The sequence below is a fragment of the Hylobates moloch genome, unplaced genomic scaffold (assembly GCF_009828535.3).
Source record: "Hylobates moloch isolate HMO894 unplaced genomic scaffold, HMol_V3 SCAFFOLD_1, whole genome shotgun sequence".
Taxonomy (NCBI): domain Eukaryota; kingdom Metazoa; phylum Chordata; class Mammalia; order Primates; family Hylobatidae; genus Hylobates; species Hylobates moloch.
In genome coordinates, this window is record NW_026652276.1 from 8,871,636 (window position 1) to 8,897,322 (window position 25,687).

The window sequence follows — 25,687 nt, forward strand, 5'->3', positions numbered from 1 at the left end:
TGAAGGTCTACTCTTTATTGCCCTCGTACACAAAGGAAGGGGGTGTTTGGTTCCAGGCAGTGAGAGAGGAGGACCCCTTCAAGGCTGGTGGAGGAGGCATGTCCCAAAAGAAGGGTTCAAGGAGGTTTCCAGAGAGGAAGGAACAGCCAGGGCCTCGCCGCAGCGTGGGAACGGATTTGGACCTCCACTTGTAGGACTCCAGAAACAGAAGGGGCTGTTAGACGGAGCTGGGGACGCCCCTCTGCTGCAGTGGAAGTGAGGACACAGCTTTGGAAGACCGCAGAGGCCCCTAAGTGTCTATGGCGGGGGGCCCTACAGGGGATCTCACCACAGGCGTGGGGCTGGGACTTCCTGCACTGCCCAGACACAGGCCCTGGGCCCTTCACACCTTCAGTTACCCTGAGCTGCACCCCCTCCCCTCGCCCCAGCTCCACCTCAGTGTGCTGAGGGGTCCTGTGTGCCCAGGACCACGCTCTCTGCCAGGACACCGTTTCCCTGCTCACCAGAACAGGCCTCTGGTTTAGATCCGGTGGGACTTCTTTGTAGCGTCTTCCCACAGGCCACAGCAGGGTGCTCAGACCTCAGACCCTCTGAGAATCACAGGGATGCACAGGCGTGTGACACTGGTTCCACCGGAGAGGGAGGCCCCCTGGTCCCAGTGGGGCTGTGATGCACCCGTTGGTGGGGGCGTGCTTGCAGAGCGGAGAAAGAGGGGGCCCCTCCCCTGGAGGGGAGGGTTGGGAAGGAGTTGGGTGGCCACTGGTCCCCGTGCCTTTTGAGGCTGGGAAACAGCATATTGAGTTGGATCGTCCACTCTGATGAAGGCTTTGGTTACTTGAGGTTATGTGAGATGAAGTAAGTTAACCAATTAGGAAAACAGGTCAGTTTCATAGCACTCCTTTATAAGCAGAATCATTTAACTCACAGTGTATTTTGGGGAGACCGGTCGAGTGGGAAGCTGATAGCAGACTTGGATGAGGCCTTGACCCCCATCCCCCAGTGTGTGAGAGGTGCGCGGGCACCACCTGGGCTCGAGTGTCCAGGAAGAGAAAGTCACCACGGCAGGAAACAGTGCCATGGGGAGCTCAGGGACACCAAAGGGGCCAAGACAGCTGCTAGAGAAAATGAATTTTTAAAAAAGAGAAGCAGCTTGCCCTCCAGCAGCATTCCCACTCAGGAACCTTCAGATGCATTAAGCTGTCCCTAAGGGGTCTGCTGGCCTCCAAACTGTCCAGCCCTTCCCTCCAAAGGCCCTGTGGACTGGGGTAGGGACCAAGTTCTCACTTCCTGCTGTGCCGAGCAGGTTAAATGATCAAAGGATCAAAGTTTACATCTCTAAATGCTTCCGAGGTGGGGACCCTGGACCAGGCTCCTCACCCTCACTCCTCCCTGACGCTCTGAGGGTGAAGTGGGGTGAGTAGAGCTGGGAAAGCCGTTTTCTCTCCCTGAACAAACGAACCGTGGGCATGGGGGCTGCCGGCCCCCAGCCAGGCCTGGGGGTGAGAGTAGGAAGCAGGGGCGGGCAGTGTCCGCGGTCGACTCTGACTCATCCTGCTCCTGAGGTTCCTTGGGCAAAGGGGTTCCCGGGGCCCTGGGGCTGCTGGTCTGAGCCCGCGGATGGGGCCCTGGCTGCGGGACTCAGAGTCAAGACGTCCCCCAAAACAACGCGGCCTCTGGCTGGGAGCACCGACGGCCCCCGCCCTCCCCCAGCCCGGCCTCAAGGAGCGGCGGGCCCCGGGGTCTCCGTCGGCCTCTCCTGCCCTCGCGCTTCCCTCCTCACGGAACGCGCTCCGAACCCCAGCGGAGCGGGATGGGGGGCAGGCCCCGGGGAGCGCGGCGAGCGCCTCGGCCCGGGCCCAGGCAAAGGAGGAAGAAGGGGCCGCCCGTGGCCTGGCCCCGGCCGTGACGGTGCCCCAGGCCGGGCTAAGACCCCTGGCCACACACCCGCTCCGATGCCCTGGCGGCCCCGGCGCACGCGCACCGAGCACGCACATGCGGCGCGCTCCTGCGGCACTCCAGCCATGGTGCACGCGGACGCCGAACCGCGCGGCCCTGCGCGCGCCCACGTGCACGCCACACGCAGGCGGGCTCGGACATGCTGTGCGCTCACGCACGCCCCGGCGCCCCTGCGGGGAATTTGGGCGCGCCTTCGGACCAGCGCGCGTGCACGGCACCCACCCTCGGCCCCGCGCGCACCCCCGCCCTGAGCGCTCGCCTGCGCGCGCTCACGCTCTGGCACACCTGCACGCGCGGACACGCACGCGCGGACATACAGGCGCGTGAGGAGTGCAGCCGAGTCGCGCCGCGGCCGGGCGCGGCCCCTTTATTCGCTTCAGGAGGCGGAAAACTTTCTCAGCGCGACGACCACGAGCGCCAGCACCACGCAAGTGGCCAGCAGGGCGGCGATCACGATGGCCGCGATGGCGCCGGGCCCCAGCGACCCTGCGGAGGACGGAGGACCACGTCACCTGCTAGCCCCCGCCTGGCCGGCCCTCCTGCCCGCGCCCCCCGCCCCTCCTAATTTCTCCCTCTCTCCTCCCTCCTCCGCCCCGCCCGTACCGCCGTCCTGGTCCAGCCGCTCCTGCGCGGTGCTGTCCTCGGGTCCTGGCGCAACGGTGGGGGCTGGGGGACCGGTGTCCACGGGCTCCCGGCCGGGGCTGGTGCTCTCCACGGGGCCTTCTCCCGACGGCAGCTCGGCCGGCTCGTTCCACAGCGTGGGCACGGGCTCCTGTGGAACATCATCTGCAAAGCCAAGGAGAGGTGCTGGGGCCCCAGGTGACAGGGCCGACAGGGACGTCACCCCCCACCTCTAGGTTAAGCAAGTTGCGGCTGGCGCTGTGTGAGGGGTCTGGGCTCAGCGCTGCACTCGCCCTCACATTTCCCAGGCTAAGAATCTGAAGCCAGTGCATTGCTGCCTCCCGTAGGGCAGGGCCGGTGGGTGGGCAGGAGTGTCCAGTGTAAGGGAGGTGCCCCCTGCAAAGCCCTTCTCTGCTCATAGGGTTGGGAGTTGGCAGGATTTGGGGTACCCAGGGACCAGAGAGCAGGAAGGAGACATTCTCAGTCCAGCAGAAAACACAGGCTGTAACGCCTGCATGATAACCCCCGCCCTGTATCCTTACCAGCCAGCCCACCCCAGTTGTCCTCCCCTGACCACCACTCCAACCCTGGGCCATCCATCCCCGTCAACCAGACAGGAGGCCCCAGAAATGCTGGAAAGCTCAACATGGGGATGGTAGGTCGGCTTTTGGCCTCTCCAGCCCAGCCGGACCATCTGACATCACAGTGTTAGCAGGGCAGGCCTGCCCATGTCCTAATCTCTCTCTCTCTCTCTCTCTCTCTCTCTCTCTCTCTCTTTGAAACAGAGTCTTGCTCTGTCGCCCAGGCTGGAGTGAAGTGTTACAATCTTGGCTCACTGCAACCTCCGCCTCCCGGGTTCAAGCAAGCGATTCTTCTGCCTCAGCCTGCAGAGTAGCTGGGACTACAGGCACCTGCCACCACGCCCAGCTAATTTTTGTATTTTTAGTTGAGACAGGGTTTGCCATGTTGGCCAGGCTGATTTCGAACTCCTGACCTCAGGTGATCCGCCCGTGTTGGCCTCCCAAAGTGCTGCGATTACAGGTGTGAGCCACTGTGGCCGGCCCCATGCCCTAATCTCAACTGGGATAGAGACTGTGATCCAGAGACACTCGACCCTCAAGCCGGTCCCCTGGATGAGCTTGGGGATGTCCCCACACCTCATCTCTTTGACTCCAGCTACTCTGTGGTGTGGGAACTGTTTTTATCCCCATTTCAGAGACAAGAAAGCCAAGGCTTGGGGATAAGGTGCCGTGGTGGTGAGCACAGGTGGGCTGAAGCCCTTGGACAGTTGCAGGAGCGGTTTTGCTGCCCAGAAACAGTGTAGGGAGGCACCGTTCTGTGAACAGACCCTGCCAGCCAGCCCTCGACCCTAGGGCACCTTTTGTCCCTGTGGGTTCCATCCCTGAGCGCTGGGGCAAGAGTCAAGCCAGACACTTGCCCTCCTCGTAGGTTCACCAGCACCCAGAGAGGGGGATGCTCAAGAAGACACAGAGGTCCTTCCAGATTTTTCTGGCCAGTTGTGTCCATCTAGGGCAAACCACGCAGAAACATCAGCCAACCCAGACTCAGGGTCAGTCTTCAAGTAAATGGGCCTTCCCAAATGTCAGTCAGGAAAAACAAAGAAAGGCCGAAAGGCTCCAGATCAGAGACTAAGGAGACAGCTCAGTGTTCCTGGATGGGGAGGGACAGGCCTGTGATTGGAGACTCTGGGGTCCGTTGGTGAAGTTTGAACAGGGTGTGGCTTAGGACTGCCTCAGTGCTCATTTCCTGGTTTTGATAGCTGACTCTGGTGTGTAAGAGAATGTCCTTGTTCCTTTTTTTTTTTTTTTTTTTGAGACGGAGTTTCGCTCTTGTTGCGCAGACTGGAGTGCAATGGCGTGATCTCAGTTCACAGCAACCTCCGCCTCCTGGGTTCAAGCCATTCTCCTGCCTCAGCCTCCGGAGTAGCTGGGATTACAGGCATGCGCCACCACGCCCGACTAAGTTTGTATTTTTAGTAGAGACGGGGTTTCTCCATGTTGGTCAGGCTGGTCTCGAACTCCGGACCTCAGGTGATCCGCCCTCCTCGGCCTCCCAAAGTGCTGGGATTAAAGGTGTGAGCCACCGTGCCTGGCCTGTCCTTGTTCTTAAGAAGAATTTAGGGGCAAAGGAACATGACTTCTGCAACTTACTCTCAAATGATTTCAGCATTCAGATACAAAAAGGATTCAGCAATGTAGCAAAATGTTGGCAGTTGGTGAGACTAGGTGGATGGACTCCTGGAGTTCATTGGAGTATTTGTGCAACTTTTCTGTAAACTTCACATCTTTCCACAATAAAATGTTAGCAGGTCCCTGGCTTCCGGGCCTCTCTCAAGCCTGGAGAGGTCAGTTGTAAGGCTGAGCTCTGAGACAGCTTGCTCACCTTTCACCTGACCTGCCACATTCCCCAGGGCAGGCCCAAGGCAGAACCCTTTTCCAGAAAAGACCTCTGGCAGGAGGCCCCAGGGGTGGAAGGCCCATTGGCCCCCAACTGGGGGAGCCTTCCCTCCCGAGGGGCCCAAGGCTGCACTGCAGCACTGATGTCTCTCCAGCCTCCCACCAACCTTGAAGACCACCCTGAGAGGAGGGGAAGTGACCCAGCCAGGCCTCCCATGTCACAGCCAGAGAGGCAGGGGTCTGCAGCCTTGCAGCCCCCATGGAAGGTCCCAGGCCCCTGGCGTGCTGCCTCAGGCTTCTGGGGGCTGGGCAGGTAAAAGGCCTGAGTGTGCCCACCGCCTGGCAGGCACCAGGGACTAGGCTCACTGACTGCCTGAACATGTCCAAAGAAATGGACAAATGACACACCCAAGACAGACTGGCAGGCAGGCACCTCCCTGCATCTGGACAAATGACACACCCAAGACAGACTGGCAGGCAGGCACCTCCCTGCATCTGGAGGCCGTGGCAGGGCTGCTGGGTACCAGGCCCAGCTGACCCGGGTGGCATCTGCAGGAATAAGCCGAGGAGTGGCAGGCCTCCAGCCCCTGAGAAGGCAGGGCTCAGTCCCCGGGCCAGCCCAGCAGGGGTGAGCCACCACCTGTGACAGTACCCTCTGAGCAGGGCAGTGGGGAGCCCCACTCAGGCCCTGTCCCCATCTGTCCCCTGTGACCCAGCCTGTCTCTGTTGCCCCTACCACCAGCCATACCTGCCCTGGCCTCCTCCCACTGTACACAGCCGCCTCCCTGTCCAGCCAGGCCATGAAGCTTTCTAATCAGGAGGGCTGGGGCCTATCCTTGCTCCATCAGGCTCTCACCCTGGACTTCATGCCCCAATCCACCTTCCTGACCTGTGAAACGGGGGTTCAGACTATGCTGTCAAGCGTCTTGCACAAGGAGGTAACTGTGTGAACACCAGCATCTTCAGCTGCTGCGTCTGGCCTGGGGTGCACCTCTGGACACAAGCCCAGTTGCTATGGGCCTGCAGCCGCTGGCTGCCACAGGAATCCCTCACAGGGTGGCCCAGTACCCATCTGCACCCAAGCAGCCAGGGCCCCAGCGACCACCAGCTCCCTGCCAACCTAGGCTGGTGCCCAAGTGGCAGACACATAGGCTCGGAATGACAGCCTGCACTCAGCCACCGATCCACCAGGAAAAGGGGTACCGCTACCGGGGAGGGGCCGAGGCACTTCTTATCCTCATCAATGTTTCTAGAATTTACTCCAGGAAGAAGGGAAAGCAAAGCTGAGAGGCAATTCCCATCTTCCCCCAAATCCATCCTTCTGGGAAGCTGGGAGCAGAGCAGTTTCCCAGCAGGAGTCCTGTCTGGGGAGGGCGGAGATGGGGCAGGAGCGAAGGTGTGGAGGACGGAACTCATGGCATGCCAGGCGGGCAGTGAATAGGCCAGGATGACAGAAAGTGAGGTTGGCAAAGAGGTGGGGGCACGGAGGACCCCAAGAAAGTTCCATGACGGTAATGAGGCCCAGATTCCATTGACCAGAATTAGCCATGTGGTGTGACTACGCGCTCTGACCCAGAGAAGCAGGGGCTGGTGGCACTGCCACAGGCCTGGGCACCACGGGCTCTCTCCCAGCCCCACTGGCCCCAGCCATGCTGCCTTTTGGTAAATAAGTTTGTTCTGACCACAGGGCCCTGAGGCCAGGCGCCTCTGCTCACAGACAGCCTTTGTGTGGGCCATGAAGGGCCTTTTCATCCCTGCCCTGGCCTCCTGCCCGCTCAGCCCGGCCTGCTCCCACCTCAGTAGCTGAGGCCACAGGCCCCCAACAGGGAGGGCTTGTGCCTCAGATGGGGCCTGGACCTCAGCCCACAAGGCCGCTCCTTCCCTTCCTGTCTGCTACAGGACCCCAGCCCACAGAGCAGAGGGCCGTGTACACACCTGCCCAGAGCTCCCAGCCCAGGGGTGGGGTGCTGAGAGCTTCCCAAATGCTCTCGCAAGAATAACAGCCAGAACCCCAGAGACTCCGGGGTTAGGAAGGTATGGTCTGGCCCCTGCGGGGGGCCTGCCTGCTCTTGGTAGGACACATGGAGGGAAGTGGGGCAGTGAGGCCAGGTGAGGTCCTGGCTGTCCCCAAGGCATCCTGTGGTGGCAGAGGAAGCCCACCCGCCTACAATGATTAGGGACAGTCTGGCCTGGGAACTCTGGCTGGCAGCCTGGGCCAGGAGGGTCAGCCACACAGGAGCAGGAACCTGGGCAGGAGCCACAGGCAGCCCGGGCCCAGCAGGCAGGAGCCAGGGCCTCCCCTTCGGCCCACGTGGACCACCAGGCTGGAGAAGCAGCTTCATCCCAGTGAGGGGGCTGCAAAGATCACAGCCCCAGGATCCAAGCCATGGAAGATGCCACCTTCCCCTTTAGGTCCCTTCCCCCCATCCTGGGGACACCGCATGGCTCGCCTAGGCTGGCGCCTCTTCCACCACAAGGCAGACTGGCGCCCTCCCAGCTTGCGGGAGGAAGTGGAGTTCTGTTGAGACCACCCTGTGCCAGGGAGGAGCTCGGACCCCGGAATCCGCATTCCCCTGATGTTCACTGAGCGCTAACTGCATGTGGGGCCCATCCCAAAAGCTCCGCACATCTGAACTCACGAGGCCTCACAGCTCCCTGCAAGTGAGGCAGAGCGTGGCGGTGTCACCATCCTACAGATGAGGAGAAGGCACAGAGAGGTTAAGAATTCGCCTGGTCAAGACTGAGCACACCCTGGCCTCGAGCTTCTTCCTGGGCGTCCAGGGAGAAGCCAATAGTCCCTGGGGCTCCTCGCTGTCACCCAGACCTCCCAGGGTGTGGCCGAGGGGGCCTCCCCAGGCCTGTCGTCCCCCAGAAGCTCTCCCCAGGCCATGCTCTCATGACTGCGGTCCACCTTTCTCACAGATCCACGGGCGCCCTCCAGAAGGCCCAGGCTGCGGGGTCCCTGAAATCCGCTACTGTGACACAGAAGCCAGCTGCCCTTTGGTCCAACTCCCGGCCAACAGGAGCAAAGACCACCTGTAACCCATCTGCGCTGTTTGTCTCTCAGGCTCTGAAGCCAGCCTGGGCCAGTCTTCCCCTCCAGACGCCTCCCTCTCGTGGGACCCCAGACTCCGCCATTCTGATCTCAGTCCAGAGGTCCACACCGTTTTGCAGAGGGATCTTGGGCCGTGTATTCTCTCTCTCTCTGGAGTCTTTCCCCAGATGGGGACAGTACCTGGGTCTTCATTCTCTAAGGACATCGCAGAAACCAGCAGGGAAGCTTTTGAAAGTAATCAGCGAGGCTCTTCCCTCCTCTGGCCCCTCAGCTGCTTGTCCTGTGCCTGGTGCCCCGGCTGCCTCCCAGACCTGGGAGACTTCAGATTTTAAAGTGCTAGAGCAATTCTCATGTCCCCCCAACAGCAAAACATCCCTGGGCCTGCCCCCCAAGTTGTCCTCCTTCAGAGGCCATTATCCCTCCTGCTAACAATTTCCTGGGACGTCCATCCCACACAGCTGCTGCCAACCAGCCTCACAAGAGCTCTTTGCAGAATCACCTCAAATAGTCGTCCCATCTCCTGTGCGGGGGCTTCCTCCCCAGTGAACGTTGAAGATTCTGGCCCCAAGGTAGTTATCGGCCCTGGGAGGCTAGCGGTGGCAGAGACAAGGGCCTTCACCCCTTACCTGTGAGCACCGCAGGGGCCAGAACCCCGGAGACCAGCAGCAGCAGGGCCAGACAGGACGCCATCCTGGCCGGGAGTGAGCGCAGCAGCGGGCGGGACGCACGGAGGACTGCGCTGGTTAACTTCAGGGCAGTGAGAAAGAGGCATCAAAGGGCTGGGAAGGGTTTTCATCAATGCAAACTCTGTCCTCCTGGGACACCATGCCCGCAGCCCCCCATCCCCCCGCTCCTCCGCGCAACACACACACACAAGAGCTCACAGACCTGCTTTCCTGAACCTGGGAGCAGCCCAGCTCTTGGAGAGGGAAAGAGGAAATTGCCTGTGCTGTCTCTCTTTCTCCACCCCCCAACACACACACACCTCCCACACTTACTCCTAGACCACTGAAAGTGAAAGGTTTTCAAGCTTTCTTGTGCAAAAGAATCACCCAGGGAACTTGAAACATGCAGCTGCCTCTGGCCACTATGTTTCAGTGGGGCTTGGGTAGCCCAGGGAATCTGCATGTTAGTGCCTGTGGCCTGGGCTTGGGGAAATTTGGCCTGAAGCAGGCAGCACTGAGTGCAGGATGGACTCCGCTCACCTCTGGGTTCTCCACGCCTGGCCCGGAGTAGGTGCTCAGTGCTTGTTGAAGAAGGACTTTTAACGCAGTTTTGATCCAAACCTTCAGGCAGCTCTAGTCTTTCCTAAAACACTCCTGTCTCCTCTTTCGCTCTCTGCCTCCCTAGACCCCTGTGCACTTATGACATCCATTTCCAGGCTGGGCCTGGCTCAGAACTTAGCCCCACTGCCCACTGCTCCTCAACAGCTCCACAGGGCATCTAACGAGTGGCTACAACTTACAGTGTCCAAAGCAAACCTTGACTCCACTGCCCCTTCCCTCACTCAGTCAGTGTATCCCAGTCCCCCTTCCCAGATGTTCTAGCCACACAATGAAGTCATTAAAAGTCTCTCCCTCACTTCCCACGTCCGAGCCCTCAGAGTTCTGTCAGCGCCCCCTACTTCACACCTTGATGGTTTCCCACTGCGCTAAGGGCTTGCCTTGGCCCTGCTCAGCTTCCCACCCACGAGCTCTATGTTTCAGTCCACTGGCCATGACTAGGCTCCCCCAACAAACCCCCAGATCCTGCCTCAGGGCCTTTGCACGTTCCCCTCTCCTTCTCCCAGAAGGCAGTCCCTGTGGTGATTATGTGGCCACCCCTTCCATTCAAGCCTCAGCTTGGTAAGTCAGCCCCTCAATCCCCCCATCACTTCACTTTTAATTTCTTTTTAGCATGCATATTTATATGAAGTTACCTTGTACTTTTTTGTTAATTTTTTTGAGGAGCAACACATATTCTGTGAAGCACACTTTTTTTTTTTTTTTTTTTTTTTGAGACGGAGTTTCGCTCTTGTTGCCCAGGCTGGAGAGCAATGGCGTGATCTTGGTTCACGACAACCTCTGCCTCCCAGGTTCAAGCAATTCTCCTGCCTCAGCCTCCCGAGTAGCTGGGATTACAGGCACGCACCACCACACCCAGCTAATTTTGTATTTTTAGTAGAGACAGGGTTTCTCCATGTTGGTCAGGCTGGTCTCAAACTCCCAACCTCAGGTGATCCGCCTGCCTCGGCCTCCCAAAGTGCTGGGATTACAGGCATGCGCCACCGTGCCCGGCCCACACAAATCTTATGTTTACCAATTGATGAGCTTTTATATACATACACACCTGGCTAAACACCACCCAAATCAGTAGAGGCCCTTCCCAGCACAGCAGCAGGGCTCTCTGTGCCCACCCCAGTCATACCCGCAATGTTCTCTTCTGTCTTCTGCCTTCATAGCTTCATTTCTCTACTCTTGAACTTCAAAAAAATGGACTCATACGAACTCTTGTGTCCGGCTATTTTAATTCAACATTGTCTATGAGCTTCATCCGCGTTGTTGTGTGTAGCAGTAGCTCATTCATTTTTCCAACTGCATAGTATTCAATTATATGAATATGCCAGTTTACCCATTCTCTTACCCACTTCATCCATTTATCTCTCCATATCCATTTGAGTTGTTTCTAGGTTTGGGCTTTTATGAATGCAGCTCTTATGAATATTCTCGTGCATGTCTTTTTGTGGATGGAGGTGCTAATTTTCCTTGGTTGTTTAAAGATGGAATAACTAGGTCAAGGGTAAGTACATGCTTAGATGCTCTAGATACTGCTAAGCAGGTCTCCAAAGTGTGTGCTCCAGTCTCTGCTCTCACCAGCAGGAGAGTTCCAGTTGCCTCGCATCCTCATCATTACTAGGCATTGCCAGTCTTTTTATCTGTAGTCATTCTGATAGGTATGTAGTGGTATCCTATTGTAGTTTTAATTTGCATTTCCATGACTAATGAAGTTGAACAGGCTGGGCACAGTGGCTCGCACCTGTAATCCCAGCACTTTGGGAGGCCGAGGCAGGTGGATCGTGAGGTCAGGAGATGGAGACTATCCTGGCTAACACGGTGAAACCCTGTCTCTACTAAAAATACAAAAAATTAGCCGGGCGTGGTAGCGGGCGCCTGTGGTCCCAGGCGCCTGTGGTCCCAGCTACTCGGGAGGCTGAGGCAGGAGAATGGTGTGAACCTAGGAGGTGGAGCTTGCAGTGAGCCAGGATCACACCACTGCACTCCAGCCTGGGCGACAGAGCGAGAAAACATCTCAAAAAAAAAAAAGTTGAACACCTTTCCATGTTTATTGGCCCCAGGAATATTCACTTTTGGGAAGAGGCTGCTCCATTTTTTTGCCTTTGTACTTATTAGGGTGGTCTACACCTTAAAATTTATTTTTAGAGTTTTTGGTTTATTCCAGGTAAAAAATCTTTTGTCAGGTATATGTAATGGTGCCTCCAGATGAAGGGTTGTTTTTCGGTCTGTCTTCAGCCTGTGATTGCTCAAGGATAGTGGGGGCTTTTTGCGTTTACCAATGCAGTCCCAGCATGTAGCACCATGCAGAGCCTGGCAGCAGGAACTTCATATGTGAATCACATCAGCCGCAGGAACTTCTGGGATAGATTTAACATTAACTATTTTCTCACTCATTCACTCATTTTTTTTTTCTTTTTCTCTTTTTTTTTTTTCTGAGACAGAGTCTAGCTGGCTGGAGTGCAGTGGTGTGATCTCTGCTCACAGAAAGCTCCGCCTCCAGGGTTCACGCCATTCTCCCGCCTCAGCCTCCTGAGTAGCTGGGACTACAGGCACCCGCCACCATGCCCAGTTCATTTTTTTTTTTTTTTTTGTATTTTTAGTAGAGATGGGGTTTCACCGTGTTAGCCACAATGGTCTCGATCTCCTGACCTTGTGATCCGCCTGCCTTGGCCTCTCAAAGTGCTGGGATTACAGGCGTGAGCCACCACACCCGGGTTTTTTTTTTTTTTTTTTGAGACTAAGTCTCACTCTATCACCCAAGCTGGAGTGCAGAGGTGCAATCTCGGCTCACTGCAACCTCCGCCTCCCAGGTTCAAGTGATTCTCCTGCCTCAGCTTCCCAAGTAGCTGGGATTCCAGGCACCCACCACCATACCCAGCTGCTTTTTGTATTTTTAGTAGATACAGGGTTTCACTATGTTGGCCAGGCTGGTTTCGAACCCCTGAACTCAGGTGATCCACCCGCCTTGGCCTCCCAAAGTGCTGGAAATTAGAGGCGTGAGCCACCATGCCTGGCCATCGTTCACTCATTTCTTAGCTTTTGCTCTCACCCCCTGCCCTCTTTCCATGCTCTGCTATGTACTGGAGCAAGGCCACGTGGAATCACACTCCTGACACTTTCTTGCCAGCTGACTGCCTGTTAGGGTCTGCTGGTGGAGGGCAGTGGCAGGAGATGGAAGGTGGGAAGGGAGACGTGACTCTGCTTCAGATTTCTGACAATGTCTTGGGTGGCAGCAGCAGCACTGGCTAGAGCAACATCAGTGACAAAAAGTCAGGTGGTGGTGGCTGCAGGGACAGTGACAGACGGCTAGAAGTGTAGGCTCCTGGATCCTCCTCAAGCGGCTGGACTGTGACACCGGGAGCCTTAGTGGACAGTGTTCTGTCCTCTGAGTAATTTCTGCTCCTCAGTCAAGGGTGTTATCGACTTCCTAGTTACAGTGACTGATTTTTTTTTTTTCTTGAGACTTTGCTCTGTTGTCCAGGCTGGAGTACAGTGGCACGATCTCAGCTCACTGCAACCTCTGCCTCCCGGGTTCAAGCGATTCTCCTGCCTCAGCCTCCCTAGTAGCTGGGATCACAGGTGCCCATCACCACATCCAGCTAATTTTTGTATTTTTAGTAGAGACACGGTTTCACCATGTTGGCCAGCTGGTCTTGAACTCCCAACCTCAAATGATCTGCCAGCCTTGGTCTCCAAAAGTGCTGGGATTACAGGCATGAGCCAACTCACCCGGCCAGTTGTCTTTTTTTTTTAGACAGTGTCTTTCTCTGTTGCCCAGGCCGGAGTGCAGTGGCACAATTATAGCTCATTGCAGCCTTGAACTCCTGGGCTCAAGCAATCCTCCCACCTCAGCTGGGACCGGATAATTATTTATTTTTTGTAGAGATGGGGTCTCACTCTGTTGTGATCCAGGCTGGTCTTGAATTCCTGTGCTCAAGCCATCCCCCTTGACTTGGCCTCCCAAAGCACTGGGATTACAAGTGTGAGCCACCACACCTGGCCTAAAGTGACTTTTTTGAGTAACCTTACCTTCCCTCTTTTGCTCCTTCAGTCCTTTAAACATTGCTGTAACAAATTCCTGTGTTGAATCTCTTCTGTTTGAAATACTTAGAGTGGTCTCTGTTTCCTACCCAGACTCTGATCAGTACAGTATTATACTTGGTACCTGGAATGGCCCCAGAAAAGAGACCCTCAAAGATCTGTTTCTGACTTCAGGTTGAATGCAGTGAAGACCTGTTTGCCAGTGGAAAATGAGATACTGGCAATATATGGCATGTCAATATGTAAATATTTGTGGTTGCTCAGCATGAAGTATCCACTGAAGACAAGATTTAAAGAACCAAGGACGCTGCACTTGATGTTTATGGTGGTGATAATGAGCAAACGGATAGTGAAGTCAACTGGCTACTTTTTATAGCATTGTGTGTTCACAGAAAGAAAATGACAAGCTCAGGGCTTTCAATTCTAAGGTCAAGGCATGATCAGATAACTAGAGCATTTCTATGGTAGTCTTTTAAAGATCTCTCCCTTTTTTTTTTTTCTTTTTTTAACACAAGTTCTCACTCCCATTGCCCAGGCTGGAATGCAGTGGCATGATCTCAGCTCACTGCAGCCTCAAAACTCATGGGCTCAGGTCATTCTGCCACCTCAGCCTCCCAAGTAGCTGGGACTACTGGTGCGCACCACCATGCCTGGATAATTTTTGTATTTTTTGTAGAGACAGGGTTTCGCTGTGTTGCTCAGGCTGGTCTCGAACTCCTGGGCTCAAGCAATCTGCCCAACTTGGCCTCCCCAAGTGCTGGGATTACAAGTGTGAGGCATCACATCCAGCCAAGATCTTTTTTGTAGCAAATGGCATGATTGGCAGCAAATCAGTCACAAAATTTAATTATGCATGAGTTGCAGAACTACAATGTCAAGGTGAATTCATAGCCTTGCCCAAAGTTCCCTTAAGGCACTGATTGGAAAGGAGTGAGATCTTGAGAGTTACAATGGAAATATGAGGATCTTCCACCCACAAATCTTCAGGCCTCCCTTGCAGAAGCAGCAGGCACTTCTCCCCTGTCTGAATAGCCTTTTGTTGTTTGAATAATAATCACATCTGTTAAGTTCCCTTGCAAGAAAATAGGGTTGTTGCAAGGGACAACCCCATTTTAGGGTGTTGTCAAGACCTACCCTAACAACTTCTCCTTGCCTCCATATCCATAATTAGAATCAGGTATCAGCATTCCTAGGGAGAGCAAGCACAAAGTCTGACTTAGGAGGAAATAAGCACAAACTAAAACTACTGTTAATTTATGCTAGCAATAAATTAGTAAGTATCAAGTTAGTAAGATACGAATTTTGCTAATTTATATTAATAGAAACGTGGTGTGGGAATGAATTCTAAGGTGTCAGACTAAATAGGCAGGATGTGAGTATGACGTTAGATCAGGCCACGTTCTAGACAGGGGTGTGCTTAGTGAAGTCTGAATTTAATGTTTCAACCTAAGCATCTAGGAGCAGCTGTGTTTGGCTGGCTGACCAAAACCTAGGCTCAATAATAGCCTGGATGCTATGAGATTGAGAAGCCTAACTTAATGAAGAAGGGATACCAATGGCTTAGTAAGAAAGGAATGTTGGGGTGGATTTATCTTCGGTGACCCCACTAAGTTCTCTCAGTAGGTCCCATAGTACACTCTACTCACTGAGACACTGACAGATGCATTAGTTAAGACTGGCAACTTTAAAAAGATAGGTTGTGGCTGTTTTTTGTAGGCCAGAGTTGATGACGGGATCACTGATTTCAGAGGAAACAATGTGATTCTAAAGCAGCAGAGGCCAAGCGGCAGCACTGAACTGCCAGAGGCCAGGTGGATGCAAACCCTGCCATGGATGGCAAAGATGAAATGACCTGGCCAGGTGCGGTGGCTCCTGCCTGCAATCCCAGCACTTTGGGAGGCTGAGGCGGGCAGATCACTTGAGGTCAGGAGTTCAAGACCAGCCTGACCAACATGGCGAAAATCTATTTCCACTAAAAATACGAAAATTAGCCAGGCGTGGTGGTGCACACCTGTAGTCCCAGCTACTCGGAAGGCTGAGGCACAAGAATTGCTTGAGCTCGGGAGGTGGAGGTGGTATCTCAAAAAAAAAAAAAAAAAGATGAAATGACCGTCAGAATATTTTGATCCCTAGGAATAAAACAGCCAGCCAGTCTACTAATGTATTACTTGATATACAAAAATGAACAGGTGAGCAGAAATCTGTATTTACTATAATGGAGCATCAAGGGTCTCACTTGGTTCCCAGAACCAAAATCTCTTGATAGAAAGGGAGGCAATTTATCTTTAAGGAAGGACCCTGCAAGATGGCCACAAATATAGACAGTAAATCTTCTTCAAAATCTTCCTCAAAGGTTTAGGCAGTCGTGGACCAGAATAGCTGGGCACTGGCGGGAAGGAGATGCATTTGTATTTCAGGGATCACTAGACATTGGCTTTTTGTTGACACTCATCTTTGGATACTCAAAATGCCACTGTGTTTACCACAGTGAAAGTGTATGGAAGTCAAGTGACAGATGGATGACAGGGAGGGAGGGAGGCTGCCCAGGGGCAGGAGTGGGCTGAGAACCCATCCTGGAGAGGCAAGATGAGGCGTGAGCCAAGGCTGCAAGCTGCTGCTGCGTGCTCCTCTGTTCCATCAGACTTTACTTATGAAACTCAAATTCCAAAGATAAAATTAAGAATTTCAAGACAAGGAATTGTATTTCAAATGATTATTATAAGTATGCTAAAGGTAGAAAAAAATACTCTTAGACCAGACAAAAAGTCTAAAATTGCAGATAGCTGCAATGAATAATCCTATACATATGCATTTTTATAATGTTGGAGTGTCTTTAAACAAGTATAGAACTCTACTTGGAAAACTTGTCTCTAGTTAGAGCTAACACGTATAGAACTCTAGTTTAGAAAGCTTGTCTCTCTTGGTATGGGTTAGCAATTCTGTAACCACTTTGGTATATCCTAGGATTTAGCAAATAAGGAAATACTGAGGATTATGGAAGTGCACAGTAGTACTAGTCATTCGGCAGACAGGTGATTCCCCAACAAAAACACCAAGGAAGTGTGAAGCTATTTTTTAGAAATAAACCCAATTTATGGTTCATTTTCACAAGTTTTAGTACCTAGGCTAAATTTTCCAAAGGGTGTTCAGGCTTGGCCAGGCACTGTGGCTCACGCCTGTAATCCCAACACTTTGGGAGGCCGAGATGGGAGGATCACTTGAGGTCACGAGTTCGAGACCAGCCTGGCCAACATGATGAAACCCCATCTCTACTGAATGTGACAGACATGGCGAAATCCTGTCTTTACTAAAAATACAAACATTTTTATAATGTCTTTATGATAGTCTCTACTAAAAATATAAAAACTGTCCAGGCATAGGAGTGGGTGCCTATAATCCCAGTTATTCAGGAGGCTGAGGCAGGAGAACTGTTTGAACCTGGGAGGCAGAGGTTGCAGTGAGCTGAGATCGCACCACTGCACTCCAGCCTGGGTGGCAGAACAAGACTCTTTATCAAAACGAAAACAAAAACAAAACCCACTTTTTTTTTCAAAGGGTGTTCAGACCTTTGTGCATGTGTCCCAAACTTGAACCTAATAGGCGTACAAATAGAAAATTAATCTCATAAACTGTGGTGAAAAATACCATAGAATTTCCTCTAATTTAACTTACTAAAAACTTAGATTCTTGGTAAATACTAAAAATTTTCTCAAAACATATCAGTTATTCAACAAGTAATTATTGAGTGCAGGTCCACAAAACATGCCAAGCAATACACAGCTACACAGCTACCAAAAGAAGGGTGTAGTCCTTGGCCAAAGTGAATATATCCTACGAAACGAATTTAACAATGGAAACTGCTGGGAGCTATCTGCGTTTGGGTTTCCCGAAGGCAGACCTTAAGACAAAGATCTGGGCACAGGGAACTTATATAGGTGGTGATCCCAGAAAGCACAAGCAAAAAAGTAGGGCCAGTAAGAGAGCAGGGATAAAGGCAATAAAGTTCGTGTTAATGAGCAAAAGCAAAAACACTGAGCATAAGGGAGTGTGAGGTTTCTCACTGCTGAAGGGAATTACAACTACGAAAAGGAGAGATTAGAATGAATCCTGTGGCATTTGTACTGGAATTGCAGATCTCAGCATGAATACACAGATAGGTGTAGATACACAAATGTTTCTGTATACACATACGTAAACACCCTATCTTACTGTGGACAGTCTAGAAGCAGTGATACCACACTAACAATGAGCCCATCCAGCGGCCAGGTTTTGGTTTTTAGATACCATTCCCCACTAAAAAGAGACAGTGCTCTTTGGAGAAATGACTAATTCCACATATGATAAAGGAAAAGTAGATGATGGGCCTAGAATTTCCGGTGCCAAAGTGAAAAAGTGCTCAAAGAATGATGGCAATATGGCAAAAGGACAGAGAAGCCAGCTCTAAATGGACAATTTGTGCATGAAAAATACTAACAGATTGTGGCTAATATATAAGAGGGTATGCATGCGTGTGTGTATGAAAAGCTCTTCCTGGCCGGGCACGGTGACTCATGCCTGTAATCCCAGCACTTTGGGAGGCTGAGGTGGGTGGATCACTTGAAGTCAGGAGTTCAAGATCAGCCTGGCCAACATGGCAAAACCCTGTCCTTGAATCGCCTGAACCCGAGAGCAGAGGCTGCAGTGAGCTGAAATTTCCACCGGCCTGAACAACAGAGCAAGACTCCATATCAAAAAAAAAAAAAAAATTCCTTATAGTAGAAGGTTGACTAATCAATGTAGAAGTAATGCTTGCAAGCACCTTGGTAAATGTTCAATTAAGAATCATCAATGGATAAAAGTTTGATGAAATGTAGTCTCAACAGTGTCTCCCATAAAGACAAACATCGTTACTTTACAGTAGAGACATCTGGCAGACACCACCTAAACTAAGTAAACATCACCAGTATGGCTCAAATGGACTTCTTATGTCTCCTGATGTGATGAACTGAGGACATAACATCACTCTGTAGTATTCCTGTCAAAACTGCATAATCACAATCAAATCATGAGAAAATATCAGACAAATCCAAATGGAGGACATTCTAAAAAACAATTGCCCTCCACTCTAAAAAAAATGTTAAGGTGCAAAAGACTAAGACAGACTGAGGACCTGTTCCAGATTAAAGGAGACTCAAAAACATGACAACTAAACACAAAAAGTGATCATTAATGACATCCGGTGCCTTTTTGCTTTTATTAAAAATATTAGTGGCCTGGGTGCAGTGGCTCATGGCTATAATCCCAACACTTTGGGAGGCCAAGGTGTGAGAATTGCTTGAGGCCAGGAATTCGAGAGCAACCTGGGCAACATGGTAAGACTCTGTCCCTACCAAAAATAATAGTAATTAGTTGGGTACGGTGGCATGTGCCCATAGTCCCAACTACTCAAGAGGCTGAGGCGAGGATGGCTGGAGCCCAGGAGTTCAAGGCTGCAATAAGCTATGATCAGGCCACTGCACTCCAGCTTGGGTGACAGATTGAGATCTTGTCTGGAAAAAAAAAAATTAGTGGAACAATTGATGAAATATGAATGTAGCTTGGCTATTAACAGTATTGTATTGTTAAATTTCCTAATTTTGATAACTGTATTGTGGTATGTGGGAGCATGTCCTCATTTTGAGGAAACACACCAGGGTTCAAGAATAAGGGACATGATGTATGCAACTTAGTCACAAATGGTTTACATTTAAAAAAAAGTTATCATGAGATTATAGTTATTGAGAGAAAATAAAGCAGGTATCGTCCAATGTTAACAACTACAGGACTTGGGTGAAGGTTATGTGCAAGTCCTTTGTACTGTTCTTGGAACTTAAAGTCAAATTATTTCAAAATACAAGTAACCCTCCCCACCAAAAATCACAATTTTTCAACTAATTATATATCTAGGCAATTGTCATCAAGGAATGTTGAAACTGCTACATGTAAGAGCAACAGGACTTTTATACTGGAGGAATCAACCTGATAGCAACAGAACTGATGAATTGTGACATCAGTAAAACTGGAACCACCAGACAATACAGTGTGACTGTGATACAGTGGGAAGGACACCACGCCACCAACAAAGGATTCTTGTGAGGGGTGGGGAAGGGAGAACCTGGTTTTAGTCAAGCCTGTAGATCTAATTCACAGAAAACATGGCGAGGTGGGGGGGATGAAGAAATTGACAACATTAAGACACTTCTTGCTAAATCCAGAGAATGTGGAATGTTCCATCAATAAATGATCCAGTTTTTCAACTTCTTCTTTTTGTAGGGAGAACTGTTAAGACTAAAGGAGACTTAAAGCGTATCAACCAAATGCAATGAACACTGTTTTGATTTTCATTCAAACTTTGTAAAAAGACACCTTTGAGACAATCTGAGAAAGTCATCTATGGACCTGATGTGTTGTTAATGTGACAAGGCATTGTGGGTTGTTCTTTTTCTATGTCCTCTTTTATCATATATATTATTTTATGAGTGACATAATAGCTAGGATTTGGTTTAAAATATTCTAAGAGAACAAACTGGGATAGATACAACAAAATGGGCAAAATGTCAATAATCGTTGAAGCCAGGTTATATTAGGTAGGAGTTTGTTACACTAGTCTACTTCTCTGTATGTTTGATTCTTTTTTATTTTTATTATTTATTTTAGCTTTCACATTTTCCATCACTCTCTAGAACATTTTCATTAAAAAGAAAAACTGGCCTTGGGGAAAAAACTAATTGAAGATGACCACAACCCAGGGACCTCAGGACTGCTAAAGACTCAGACCGCTCACAAATGAAGGTTCAGGCCACCCAACAAATTGAGGGGCTGGCAAAGGGGGAGTGGAACTTAGTAAAGGCTTTAAGCCAACACCCTCCACAACCAGGGACAGAAACAAGAACCGTGGCAGCGATGTGCATTTTATTCCTTCTTATATATACATACATGTTTGCAGATACGAACCAACTTTTCCCTACTTTCCCCCACTAATTTACATAAATACAATGTATTCCTTAAGATATCAAATAGTTAGGCGAGACTGAACTTGAAGTTAGTATCACCTACAAATGGACTTAACAACTGATGGATGGGACGAGTGGACATAGTGTTAGTGGTTTCCCTACAGTTACTAACCTTTCAGTAACTTTCCCCCATGTTGCTCCTAACACTTCAAACATCAATTCTTTTTCTTTACGTTCATCTAGGGTGGTTTCTGTTTCACAATAGGACCCTGACCTGCTTAAGGCTCCATTTCATGTTACCAAAGTTAGAAAATCCAGGCAGGTGACTGTCCCCCTACGCAAGGCTCACCAAGCTTGCCTTTCAACTTGGGTCTCCTTCAGTAAAACTGCAAAGGGTTACTCGTCACGCACCGTCAAGAAGCCAAGTGTCAGCCGTTTACTGCGGCACACATGCCTCACACTCTCACACACACACTAGGACGCTGGAGCTGAAATCTCAGAGCTAGACTAGGCTGGTGAGTCCCCACTGAGGCTGTCCATTTAGAACTCTGGGGAATTTGAAAATAATTTCCAATGCACGGTCCCACCCCAGATTACAGACTCTGGGACATGGAACTAAGGGACTGATTGTTTCAAGTTCTTTAGGTGATCTGGGCCAATCACCTCATCTAACAGACAATGAAACTGAGGACCAGAGACACGACAGAAAAAACTGGTTAATAATGAGGGTGGTACTTACATGCAGCCTCCTGGAACCCATTCCACATTGCCTAAGGGTTACTTCTTTGCACTAATTATAAGACATCTAAGAAGGTGTTTACTCTGATTTCATATGCTCTACTGCATCTACATATGTGCCCACGAATGCCCTTCTCCCTTGCAAAATGGCCTAGAAGTAGTATTTGTCACCTGGCCTGGTGGCTCATGCCTGTAATCCCAGCACTCTGGGAGGCCAAGGCAGGCATATCACCTGAGGTTGGGAGTTCAAGACCAGCCTGGCCAACATGGTGAAACACTGTCTCTACTAAAAATACAAAAATTAGCCGGGCGTGGTGGCACATGCCTGTAATCCCAGCTACTCAGGAGGCTGAGGCAGGAGAATGGCTTGAACCCAGGAGGCGGAGGTTGTGGTGAGCTGAGATCGTGCCAGTGCATTCCAGCCTGGGCGACAGAGCGAAACTCTGTCTCAAAACAAAACAAAATAACAAACCCCAGATTCTATGGAGAATTAGGAAATAAAATACACAGTAGGGCTGGGTCACTGGCACCTGCTCTGGGTCCCTGGCTCTGCACAGCAACAGAAACCAGAGCTTGCTGAGTCCCCTCACTGGGAAAGCCTAAGATCCTCAGTCCACAGGCAAAACTAGGGTACCCACGAGGACTCTTTTCCCATGATCAGTGTGCACAAACCATCCCACATTTCCCACTTTAAAACAGAAGACTGCAGAGGATGTGGTAGAGACTGCAATTGCCAATGTAGCATCCGTTTTCCCAGTTTCTCAACAGGATCCCAATGACATTTGGGGATGAAAGCACTCAACTAAAATCTCAAAACTTCCACAACTAACTATAGTTATATATCTACATGCTGGCTGGTAAGACTTAAGATGTTGGATAGCCCTCCCCAAAAAGCTCCTTAAACAGGGCTGAGCAGGAAGGTGTGCTGTTTGCCTCATCCCACTCCTTCCTCCTGCTCGGAATATAGGCATGATGGCTGGTGCTGTAACAGTCACCTTGGATCATGAGTCAGAAGAAGAAAGCCACAATCAGGATGCTGAAACAAAGAATCTGGGTCCCTGGGCCACCCCACAAGCCTTGGACCTATGACCTATTTCACTTGAAAATAAGTGATTTTATTGTCACTGTTGACTTTGTATTTTCTGTCAGATGCAACCAAACCCAAAACCGACCCACTGACCATTCCCAGGAGCATTTCTCATGCTAAAAGAGAAATTCAAATAAAAAGGCAATTTGTTGACAAGGGAAACTAACCTTCCACTCCTACAATTGGGGGACAAGTAACAGTCCTTAAGAGGTGATGTCTCTGCTTGTTATGATCAGCTGGATTGAACCAAGTGTGGAGGTGATCATGAGTTCCATCCCCATGATGTCATCACTTTGGCAGCAATGAAAGGGAATGCAATGACAGCTTTTAGATCGAAGATCAGCTATTAGGTAAAGAGCCCACTTCTTCCTTGCCAGCATCTATATGCTGTTTCTCCCATGTGGTGCCCCACTGCTATGGTTGACACTTTGGTTGCAAAACATTCCCACTGATTAATTCTTTGGAGGGAAACTGTCCTCTTGAAGGTTTTAGGCTCCCAGTCCAAAACCAGCACTACCAAAAGCTATAGGTGTCCATCGTTCTCAGGCAACACCTGCAAATAAGTATCACACATCTGGCTGCTTCAAGGTTCCCAGACTCTCCAGGGTCTCAGAAAGCATTGCGGCTTCCTCACCAGAGACTGAACTCACGCAGGACCAAAGTCACCCTTCACAGCTGGGCTTTTGTTGTTCTAAGAAACTCATCAACTATAAGGCCAACTTTCATTTGGAATGTGCTCTCAGTGTACTTTACTCTCTGTAGAATGTGCTTGCCTGCTACTCTGTTGAAAATGATCTACGTCACATATTGGAAGGACAGTATAGAAATATGTTCATTTCAAAGAATCACTTCTGTTTAATTAGAGTCATTCACATACTTTTATTAATAATGCACAGGGGCATTTTATACAAAATTACCAATTTTGTTATCAGTCAATTTTAAAGTAGGGTGGAATATATATACGTATATAACATATATGTATATATTATATATATTGAAAATGTAAAACATATACTTTTATATACATATTTGCATATATAAAAATATATGCATGTATAAATATAATGGTTTCCCTAAAAAAAATTATTTAAATAAAGCCAGAAGTACCATTATCTATCCTAAAATTTAAAAAAAACAAGCTGGGTGCACTGGCACATAGCTGTAGTCCCAGCTACTTGGGAGGCTGAGGCAACAGGATCACTTGAGCCCAGGGGTTTGAGACCAGCCTGGGCAACATAGTAAGAACCCATCTCCAATACAAAAACAAAAACAAAAACCCTCAACTTAAAGCCAATGAAAATAAAGTCCTTCAGGTATGCATAAACTCATTTTATGCAGATAGTTCCCAAAAACGGCTATTAATATCTCCCACCCCAAATGCTCTTCTCCAATGTGACCTTGCCACTCCTTTCATCAAGGGAGGGGGGGTTGCAGGGAGAGGGCCATGCTCCCTTCTCTTGAATCTGAGTGGGTTTGTGACTACTTTGATGGAATACAGTGTCACAGAAGTGACTCTATGTGACTCCTGAGCTAAGAGCTCGAAAAGGTAACACAGCTTCTGCCTGGTTCTCTGGGGGAAGCCAATCACCACGTAAGTTCAACTCCTCTGAAGCTGCCATTCCGGAGACGACACACGTAAGCTCCTCCAGTCATCAACCCAGCTGAGTTCCCAGCTTACAGCCAACGTCAACTGTCATTACACGAGTGAGCCATCTTGGACAGCTTGCCTAATTCATTAAGCCTTCATAGGAATGCTGCCGCGGAAGACATCTGACCGCAACCAAAGAAGACCCCAGGAGAAGAACCACCCAGCTGAGCCCTATCCAAATTCCTGACCCACAGAATGAAGTGGCTGTTGTAAGCCAATCTGGAGGGAATCTGTTATGCACAGCAGCCACCAGCACACCAACCTGCTTGGGGACAGTCTCCATAGTCAAACTGTCTTGTCTGGGATGTTTTTAAATCTCTGAATTTAAACAAATCAACCAACAAAACTGGAGCTGGGCATGGTGGCACACACCTGTAGTCCTAGATACTCAGGAGGCTGAAGTGGGAGGATCACTTGAGCCCAGGGGCTCGAGACCAGCATGGAAAACATCACAAGACCCCATCTCCAAAAAAGCCAACCAAACAAAAAACTGAAAGCAGAGCGTACAAAACAAATACTTCAAAACTCAGGAAGAGTCAGGAGAATTTGGAAATAAGTTCATAGAACGGGATGAGAAAACGGTGGCTCTAAGTGAAAGGGTGAGCAAACGAGAATATGAAAGAGAATAGAATTGAGAGAGACAGAAACAAACATTCCCAGGGAAGAGTGTTTCTTTCTACTAAGTGGGAAATTCCTCAGATAGAAGCAAGTCTCCTTGGTTAAGCAAATGGATGTTCCATGACCAAAATGACTTTGTTCCCCCTAATCTGCCCATTCCACTCCCAATTTTTTAAAATTTATTTTCATTTTTCCTGAATACACACACAGAGTCTAGTTGGGAAGGTGTGGGCAAGCTCTGGAGGGGTGTGTTCAGAGAGGGTGTGTCTGTGGTATGAGGGCAGGAGCTGATCCACGTTAGCAGAAAGGGACAGTCAAAAGAGAAAAGATATTTGGTCAAACTTACCGACATCTGCCTTGACCTCTATATTCTCAAATACAGAACCAGCCAGTGCTACGTGGTCTGGAATAGAAAGAAGCCATGGCTGCCTCCATGTCTTGGGTGCTTGGAGCTTTTCCATGGTACCAAGAGGAATAGTTTAGTGCAGAACTCAGCCTCCATAAAGGTGAGTACAAGAGGTGCACTCAGATAGAATACAATCAGGTTTTATTTAAGTTCTTTTTTATTTTCCTCCACACTGGCAAAAGTTCCGAGGGAGCCTAAAGTTTTGTAAACATTTTAACTATCCCTCTTATCCAACCCCCACTTTTGAATTTACAAAGCAAAGGAGAGTAGGAGCCCCAATTTTTAATGGTTTCCTCTCCCCTCATGCTATTTGATCCAAAAACTATATACAATTTTGTAGCAGTCTCTGTATAGTTATTATACATGTTTAGAAGGGAGGGAGGCAAGAAGGGATAGGGAGAATGGTGATCCAAAATAATAAAAATAGAAGCCAAATATAATACTCCAAACCCAAACTGCTCTCAGAGCAACTCCAGCCTTCTTCAGGCAACAATGACAGGAAGCAAAGGTGCTTTTTAGGGGCTGCCCAGACCACAGCACCTCTCGCACAGGCACAGCTGCCCAATGACTCCAACCCAGTGTGAGTGGCAATTCCAGGTGATGTTCTGTAGGGGTTTGGTGGAGGCAGGAAAAGTATTTGTTTATAAATAGGGCTTGAGTACATTTCTACTTGAAGTTTAAAGTTTTAGGCCATGACCAGAAGCCAGGCCAGGCTTCCCGCTCCCATTTTTGCCCATCCCCTCCAGCCCACTGCATCCTCCTGTATAGTAGATTCCATGGATGAAGGTCTTAAAGATGGACAGGTTCTGTATGTTCTCTTTTCAGAAAAGGCAAACAACTTGCCATTCCAGAATC

General features: G+C 50.0%; 1 protein-coding gene across 3 annotated transcripts; it reads right to left on the bottom strand.

Annotated features, from left to right (window-relative positions):
• On the bottom strand, nt 1-25,613 carry SNORC (secondary ossification center associated regulator of chondrocyte maturation). 3 transcript variants are annotated; one of them, XM_058437167.1, is made up of 4 exons: nt 21,075-25,613; nt 8,676-8,796; nt 2,560-2,742; nt 1-2,442 (listed from the first exon to the last, which is right to left on the bottom strand). In XM_058437167.1, the coding sequence occupies exons 1-4, from the start codon at nt 21,093-21,095 to the stop codon at nt 2,333-2,335; spliced, it is 435 nt and encodes a 144-aa protein (XP_058293150.1). In that variant the 5' UTR covers nt 21,096-25,613; the 3' UTR covers nt 1-2,332. The 3 variants fall into 3 exon arrangements, with proteins under 3 accessions (XP_058293150.1, XP_032609670.1, XP_032609668.1); XM_032753779.2 differs by lacking the exon at nt 21,075-25,613 and adding an exon at nt 9,255-11,146; XM_032753777.2 differs by lacking the exons at nt 8,676-8,796; nt 21,075-25,613 and adding an exon at nt 3,120-3,326.
• Between the last annotated feature and the right edge of the window lie 74 nt (nt 25,614-25,687).

What these genes read in the sequence shown, in the direction of transcription:
- SNORC (XM_058437167.1), bottom strand. Translation starts at nt 21,095, where the DNA reads ATGGGTTCCAGGAGGCTGCAT. An exon ending in GGCCCCTGCGGTGCTCACAG is followed by an intron (nt 2,743 to 8,675) that starts GTAAGGGGTGAA and finishes TTGGCTTTGCAG; the next exon opens with ATGATGTTCCACAGGAGCCC. An exon ending in GCGGCTGGACCAGGACGGCG is followed by an intron (nt 2,443 to 2,559) that starts GTACGGGCGGGG and finishes CGTCCTCCGCAG; the next exon opens with GGTCGCTGGGGCCCGGCGCC.